At 41.6% G+C, this 8,543-nt stretch overlaps 1 protein-coding gene across 1 annotated transcript in view; it reads left to right on the forward strand.

Moving 5' to 3' along the window:
* Window positions 1-6,847, forward strand: part of chst11 (carbohydrate (chondroitin 4) sulfotransferase 11) — a gene marked incomplete at its 3' end in the record, with an annotated part of 92,832 nt that extends 85,985 nt beyond the window's left edge. The window contains exons 3-4 of the mRNA XM_079263585.1: window positions 4,793-5,022; window positions 6,223-6,847. Coding sequence (XP_079119711.1) covers window positions 4,793-5,022; window positions 6,223-6,847 — 855 coding nt within the window. The remainder of the gene's footprint in view (window positions 1-4,792; window positions 5,023-6,222) is intronic.
* Between the last annotated feature and the right edge of the window lie 1,696 nt (window positions 6,848-8,543).

The following is an 8,543-nucleotide window of genomic DNA, read 5'->3' on the forward strand; positions in this document are numbered from 1 at the left end:
GAACAGCTTGACATGACCAGAGGTCAGCAACCTCCATCTCTGCTGCATCGACATATCAGTCTCCGTCCCTTCTTCATCGTTTCATCAAACACTGCCAGATACTTGACTAAGCTCCTTGATGAGGAGATAAAAATCACAGAAAGGGGTCTTGGGGAAAGAAGGGAGATAAAGAGGAGGAAAACAGGAGATGACAAGCCTCCCCCCCTTGTGCCCCCCCCCACGTTAAATACAGAGATGTTACTGTAGAATGGAAGCCTGCACATTTGTGTGAATAATAGCTTGATCTCTCAGAGGATTTTCATCAACACAAAGCCGCCGTTTGTTCTGGGATTTCGTGCCATCATGGGCTCTGATTTCCTTCTGTTTTCATGTTGACATGAATAGGGAAGAGTGGCATACATTGGAAGAGCAAAGAAATGAAAGACATGTAAAAATGGAGCCTTCTTCTCAGTCCATCATGCTTTTAAAATCATTATTAAAAATAACATTAAGTTTCTACATTTTCCTGTTTTCTTTTTGGGAAAACATAAATCACATGGCGGTGACAGTTGACGAGCAAGTTAAAGACGTTTCATGCAGCATTTTGACATCAGACCAGAGTACTCATCAGAGAGGTAAAAGTTAAACTGCAAAGTTTCACAGCTTCATTCGAAAGAAGCTTTTTATGTGGAGCTGCAAAGCAAATACCTGAAAAAATCCAAAAGGGAGGAAAAAATGAAAGAAAAATGCACAACATACCCCATTAAGGATCCACAGCGATGGCAGTATCATGCTATGGGAATGTTTTCCTTCAGAAAGGTTTGGTGAATAAATGATGGCTGGGGCTGAATGCAACCTGCATCAGTTTCGCAAATAATTAAAACAGGAGCATTTGCATAAAATATGCTGCTAAAGCAACCAGGCAGTAGTCTTACCACATCCTGATCAAAAGTCTAGACCTGTTTTCATCTGAGAATCTGTGGTATGTTCTTTTAGATTGATCGATGCCAGTGGGGTCCATCCAGCTTGAAAGAGAAGGAGCAGATTTTCAGGAATAGGCTGAATCTAGAGCCAAACTCCAATTTTTATATACATATTAGTTAGATATGCGGTGTGCTCCACTGATATGAGCTGCATATGAAATGTACTTACGTTATTTAAAAAAAAACAAAAAAAACTTTTGTTTTTTTTCCTTTTTTTGTAAAACTTATCCTAGTAATTTAAAAAAACAGAGCTTTTTCTTTCCAAGTGAATGCAATACGCTTCCATAATGGGAAACAGGCGGAGGACCCAAATACTGGACTAAGAGGCAGCATAACGTAGATGAAACTAAAGTTCACTCTTGGAAACTTGAACTAAAGGCGAGAGCAGGAGTCGGGGAACCTTGGCCCTCGTTCTCAAAGTTTGATGTCTCCCTGTTTCAACACACCAAACGAATAATCACTGTGCAGATCCTGACAAGGTGTTGGAGCCATGTGGTTTAAATCAGGTGTGCTGGACCAGGAATACGTGGAAAACCGGCAGGATTCCAGCCCTCAAGGGTTCCCCACCCCTGGCTAGAGACTGATGCAAAATCACAGCTAAGTGAGTGAGAAAGATCTGGCAACCAGGCAGAGGACATACCGAGGGGCTAATGGCAACTGAGGAGCAGGTGCAGCGATTAGAAGACAGAAACCAGGTGCAGCAGACGCAGGATGAAGATTCACCCCGAAAAGAAAAATCCTGTTGCAAGAAAACAAAGAATAAAAATGGATTGAAAACTGATCTTAAGAGGACAAAAAAACTCATTCACATTGACACTTTGGAAGCAAAGGAAAGGCTTATTGTTGTTTTTTTTATCCCATCGAAATCTTAAAAGATCTTCAGTCTGTCTGCACCTGCTTGTTGAAGCCTGGCAGGAAATCTGCTGGACCCACGAAGCCTCATACATCAAGTCCACCGTTTGATGGATTTGGATGAGATTAGAAGCTCTGCAGTCCCAAAGTTTAACAGCTCTGTTTACACGGACAAGTGATTCATCTGTCCGCTTGTCATTCGTTTGTGACAAGCACAATGGCTGCTGGTTCAGAAGAAGGGTTTTTCTTTTCACTTCGAATGTTTGACAGTTTGATCAATAATCATTAGCTCTTTTTAACTAAAAATGTTAGACCTGCCACAGTTTTGTTTATTTTGCACAACTCAGTACATCACGTAACCCCCACGTGGTGCATGCATCCACGGACACAGCAATCACCACGGAAACCATCAGTATACATGGTTATTTTTTCCCGCTCATCCGATTGTGAAAAGGTTTAAACCTCCATCTCCATCAGATCAAAAATCCCATCCGATTGGATCAGCTGATATGTTTGCATGGCATTTTTTCTCTTGTTGGACATTCAATTGAATTACAAGTTCCCCATGTAAACTCTGCTACTGATATCTCAATAGGAAATGCTCTAATCTGTGATGTGATGGCTCTCTAAGTGTGTAACTGAAATGCCCAAACACTTAATACTAGGGGTGGGAAAACTGAATCGAAAAATCGAAAATCTGGATTTTTTTTGCTTTTTATATAAATAAAAATAACCTATCATCAAATTTTTGTCATTTTTATTGTTTTTATTGATCTTTTAACTTGTCTTCTTGGGCTTTATAGCAGCAGAATGATAGTCTGACTACTGTGTTGTTTTTTCCTCATTGAAATCAAGGAAAATAACGAGTTAAAAAATTTTTTTTAATTAAATTTGGTTTTAATCTACAAAAATCATCAATATCAAAGAATTGTGAGAATCGCGATTTAAATCGAATCGGCACCCAAAAAATTGGAATTGAATTGGGACAAAAGCATATCGTCACAGCCCTACTTAATACTGCTGCCAATGTCGCTAAAATATTCCAGATATTCGTGGGAATGAATCTGGATTCAGTAATAAAACTAGTTCAAGGAGGAAAACCTAACCCAGCATCAAAAATCGGACTTTATGCCCCCGTCAAAAAAAAGAAAAAATCCAGTAATGAATCTAAAAAAAAAAAAAAAGGTTGGAGACTTTCACCTAATATGAAACATGTCTGCTGGTGTTTTCCTGGTTCTTTTGTTTCCTCTCAGTTAAAGCTTTTTCCACGCCGATCAGCTGACATAAAACACGTCACACTACGGCTTCTGTATGTCATCAGAGACGAGTTTCACTCCACGTTTTTGTAACGCTCTGTGTGCGTGATGAATTTCCCACTTGGAGACATGTTGAAAACTGGCTTCAAAGAGCAGCACACATTCACCTCTTTAGTCAGGCTGTCTTACTGCAGAACGCTCGGTGGTGGTCCCGGACTTGTTTCCTTACTGCCTGGCACTTCGCTGAAAGGCCACAGTTGTTTGAAGAGGAGAGATTCAGGCCACAGTACAATCATTTAAAATTGCCATGAGGAAAGCGGGGAACTGCCCTGCAGGGGAATTCGGACCCAGAGGAAAAATCATCAAGAACCAGAAGAAAAGAATCCCCCAGATGCAAACCCCTCAAGCTGTTCTCACACTCCTCATTCCTCCCCATCACCCCCTACCCACCCACGCAGTGTGATACTTCATCACAGGCTTCACGGTGAATATGAAATATGACTCTGATAACTGACTGCTGACTGGATCTGCGCATATTAAACACTCAATATCTGTAATATCCTCCAATATCATCATTTCCCTCTAAAGCCTCGCAGTAATCTCCTTCACAGTCTCAGATAGGGAAGAAATATAGTCAGTAAAGAGATTAGTGTGATAATATACGCTGAGATTGATAACTTTTTCTATCTGCCTGTGTTCATCTACCCCTCTTCCTCGCCCCTTTCTTCTAATTTGATTGAGTTTTTCTTCATTGTGGAGTGTTTTCCCAGCGCTGGTTGTGTCGGTCTCACATTTTCTTCACAACATTTTCTCACATTTCTTGTGTTTGTTTAAAAAGAGTTGATAGTTTAAAGTAGTTTGCTTATTGCTCATTGATTTAAGTCAGGTGTGTTGCAGCAGGGAGACTCCCAAGACTTGCATGACTGCAACCGTTGAGGACCGGAGTTGCCCATCTCTGGTCTGACGTCTTTATCTCATAAAAATCCTAGATTTCTGAAGCATTTTTACATTTTTACACAATAATACTCTATTTAATCAATTACTATTTTAATATTCGTGTGGTTTTGTCTTGAATTTACTTCCTAATTAAAAACTTCATAATTAAACCTCTCTGGCACAGTGAACACGTATTGTAGAAAATATTTGAGTCAAACAGTATATATTTATTCAATCTAATCATGAAGAATGTCTTGTTTTTCTCCATGTGAGATGAAAAATACATCATTGATCCCAGCAATAAATTGCACATTTTCACACTATTTCATGATTTTTTACAAGAAATAGTGTGAATATGCTGAACTTTGAAGGAAGAAAGTATAAATTTATCTAATTCTATTAAAGAAGACAGATCGTGTCTTCTTTAGACAAGATGACCCAATTTCCCCAAGTCTTCATAAAATACAACATGTTTTGGTCTAAATAACACCAAGAGATCCTGGAACAGCCTTTTTTTCCTTCCTTTAATTATATCCTCTGGCCAAGTGGATCATTTTGAGGGCGTGGAGTGGCCCACTTGACTCCCCTCTCTTCCTGGGGATCTGTAGTGCTTTATAACCCCTGGAGCTCCATTCTTTAGATCACTTAATTAACGGTAAAACTGCAACAATACAGTTGATGATGCTTCTATGATGCTTATGATGTTTCTACCACACTGAAACATTTCACTCAGATCTCATATCAAAATCTTACTCTCTCCCTTTTGTGTGTGTTTTCCTTGTCTAGTCTGACTTGTCAGGGACTGCCGTCCTCCACCAGGCCAGGAGGGATCAGGTAGTGGATGCCTGCCGGGTTTACAGCGCGTCCAGTCGAAAGCGACGAGTCCTGACACCTGGGGACCTCAAACACCTCGTGGTGGATGAAGATCACGAGCTTATCTACTGCTATGTCCCAAAAGTGGCCTGCACCAACTGGAAGCGAGTGATGATGGTGCTCACGGGTCGGGGCAAATACAGGTGAGTCCAGTACCTTGCAGATTTAACTGGATTTAGATCACACAGAGGTGCTTTCAATCCAGTATGCAGTATTTTTGTAGTAGCAGTCAGAGTACAAATTGCAACCAGCTAATGGTGTTTTTCCATTAGAGACAATACGGCACAGTAAGGTTTGACTCAGCAAAGCTCTTCCATATATCAAGACCATGATCTCTGAACAGCTATTTATTAGTGCAGCATGTGTGAATCTGGACCACATACATTAAAAACAACTTCACTGTGTGTGTCTGTTTGTTGCATTGATTTAGTAAATGCTTTTATCCAAAGCACCTTACAAGTGGGGAGTAAAGAGTGGTTATTAAATTAAATGAGTTTACGAGAGGAGGATCTTCTAGGAGTGATCGTCACAGCTGAAACCTAAAGAGGCCAGCTCCAGTCAAACTGATCCAATCCTGACTCCCAGGTAATGAGTATGTTCTGGAAGACCAGTTCCAAAGGCTGGAATGCTGTGCAAAATGTATAGAAAACTAGAATAATTGCACATCTCATATAATAAATAAGGACATAAAATTATCTGTAGTTTTTTATTTAACCTGCATTGACATTCGTGTCACTTGCATCACTTTGAGCTTCTGCCCACAATGCATTGTGGTCTATGTGCACCCGTCTAGTGACCATCAATGCTCACTACTTTTCAAGATGCATTGTGCGTAATTTTGAGTGCACCACATTTTTCTCTCTGGACCTTCAGATGCTACTAGCATAACCGCTGTTTAGGACACTATGTATGGACCTTTGGACGCTACTAGCATGACCGCTGTTTAGGGCACTATGTATGGACCTTTGGACGCTACTAGCATGACCGCTGTTTAGGGCACTATGTATGGACCTTTGGACGCTACTAGCATGACCGCTGTTTAGGGCACTATGTAGGGAATATGGTGGACATTCAGACACAGCCCCAGGGTTTTGTTTTCCTTTTCTGAACATTTTTTTTTTTCATTTTTTTTCTAACACAATATTTTGAGTTCAATGGAAAGGAACTGGTGTCCTACTAATTTAAAGCAGTTGGTAGTTGCAGGTCATTATGAACTGATGGAAGCAAAGCTAATATGGTCACATACCAATAGTGCACACTGCATCTTTGTTACTCTGTGGCTGACATGCAGTATATCTATAAAACCTGAATAAAATCACAGTATCTCTGTCTTTTCTCCACAGTGACCCAATGGAAATCCCTTCCAATGAAGCTCATGTACCGTCAAATCTGAAGACGCTGAATCAGTACAGCATTCCAGAGATCAACCACCGCCTCAAGAACTACCTCAAGTTCCTCTTCGTTCGTGAGCCGTTTGAGAGGCTGGTCTCTGCTTACCGCAATAAATTCACCCTCAAGTACAACTCGTCCTTCCACAAGCGCTTCGGCACTCGCATCATCCGCCGCTACCGGAAGAATGCCACACAGGATGCCCTGCTTAACGGAGCCGATGTCAAATTCAAAGAATTTGCTGAATACCTTGTTGACCCCGCCACCCAGCGTGACGGCCCACTGAACGAGCACTGGCAGACCGTCTACCAGCTTTGTCACCCTTGTCACATCCACTATGACTTGGTGGGCAAGTACGAGACTCTCGAGGAGGATGCGAACTACGTGTTGCGACTGGTTGGTGTCGGTGACTCCCTGCGTTTCCCAAGCTATGCCAAGTCCACTCGCACCACAGATGCCATGACTGCTCAGTTCTTCAGCAATATCAGCACTCCGGAGCAGATCCAACTCTACCAGCTTTACAAGATGGACTTCCTCATGTTCAACTACTCCTTACCCAGCTACCTGCGGCTGGACTAATGGATGACAGAGCTGGGACTCTGAGATAGGCTGCCTTATTTAACGTGAGGCTACAAAATGAGTGAAGTTCAGAGTTTTGAAAGCAAACTTGATTTTAAAAACTGTCATTGTACTTTGTAGTTGCGTCGTCTGAAATCGATACGTAAACAGTGCTGAAGGATTGAGGTCACGCGTGCTTGTCCGGGCCTACGTCGAAGGATGTTTCAGCACTGATGGGATTGGACCAAACACATGCAGAAGCTGGAATGTGTTGGTGAAGCAGGTCTTCAAGGTGTTTTAAAACGGGGAGCTTGTCCTCAGAGGACGAACACAAAGAGAGATTTTTCTGATGATTTTCCCTTCATGTTGAAACAAACTGCTGACAAATTAGGCTGCTTCAGTTTCTGCAAGCAGCAGCCTTGCACGCATCCTGACCCCCCAATGCATTGTGGGAGCCAAGCTTATCTCCCTTCCCCCCAATCAATAGAGAATCTCCGTCAAATTGTAAAGCAGATCTTGTCCTTTCGCCGCGCTGTCAGTGTGGTGACTTAGCACCCATTATCCTTGGCTTTGTGAGATTCATTTCAGAGGAAAATTGGCTCATCGCTTCCACAAGGATGCCTTGTAAACGATGGCTCCGGGTTTCACTTTCAAGACCTTTTTCAGCTGTAATTATGATGGGTGGAGAACAGTTGTAACAAACTAACTGTCGCTTGTTTCTAGCATGGATGCTGGCTGAAACAACTTCTTTGTTTCACCCCGATGGCTTAGTGAAATCAGTGATTCCTGTTACCACAGTCAACAGGGACGTGGAGTGGGTAGAAAGAAACAGGATGTGTTCTTGTTGGGAATTCCAGCTGCAACAGCTGAGGTGAAGAGACAACCTGTAGGGTTGTCAAGTGGTTAACGTCTTTGTGGATGCAACCAGGGTCACTTCCACAAGGCCCCCTACACCCAAACAAACACGTAAATTAAGATTACCCATCTGTCATCATTCTTATTTTTGTTCTTATTGTCTTATGAAACATTGCTGCGAGCAGCAAAAACAGAAGTTATTATTTAATTTGCTTTGTTGGTGGAACTAGGGGGAGAATGATTTAGTTTTTTTTCCTGGGCTGAGGAATACCAGGCCTAAGACCTAGTGTCTAGAGTCTTGTTTTTTCATAACTTTCCTTGCTGTTTGTTTCTGATTCATCAAATCAATCACAGCGTTTTCTTCTCTGAGTGATTTATTGTACACTTCACCTCTTGGCTTTGTCCTTCTGTGCACGAGTTAGTCTAAGATCTATTGCTTACTGTCCATTACCCAATTTCAAATATTTGGATCTCAACCAAAAGGTCTTCAATGCTTTCAAAGCAAGTCCCCCGTCCAATACACACACACACACACACACACACACACACACACACACACACACACACACACACACACATCCAGAGCTTGACAACTAGGTGTACATGTGTAGATTAAGCCATAGAATTAGAGACAATATCTTGATAGTGCATGTGATTAATGGTTAGCAGTGTGAAGGTTAATAACTGCTGCACTTTCCATCACAGGCTGTTGTGTAAGCATTATAGCAGAGCGAGACAATGTCTGCCTCACACTGCAGAGAGATGGCATCTTTCCATTTCTTCACTCCTCTGTAAAATCTAAACCACTTCAGCTTCTGAGCTTTATTTTTTCTTTTTGAAAAGCAGCATTATTTTGTTAAAC

The sequence above is a fragment of the Telmatherina bonti genome, assembly GCF_933228915.1.
Source record: "Telmatherina bonti genome assembly, chromosome: 23".
In the NCBI taxonomy this organism is placed as follows: Eukaryota; Metazoa; Chordata; class Actinopteri; order Atheriniformes; family Telmatherinidae; genus Telmatherina; species Telmatherina bonti.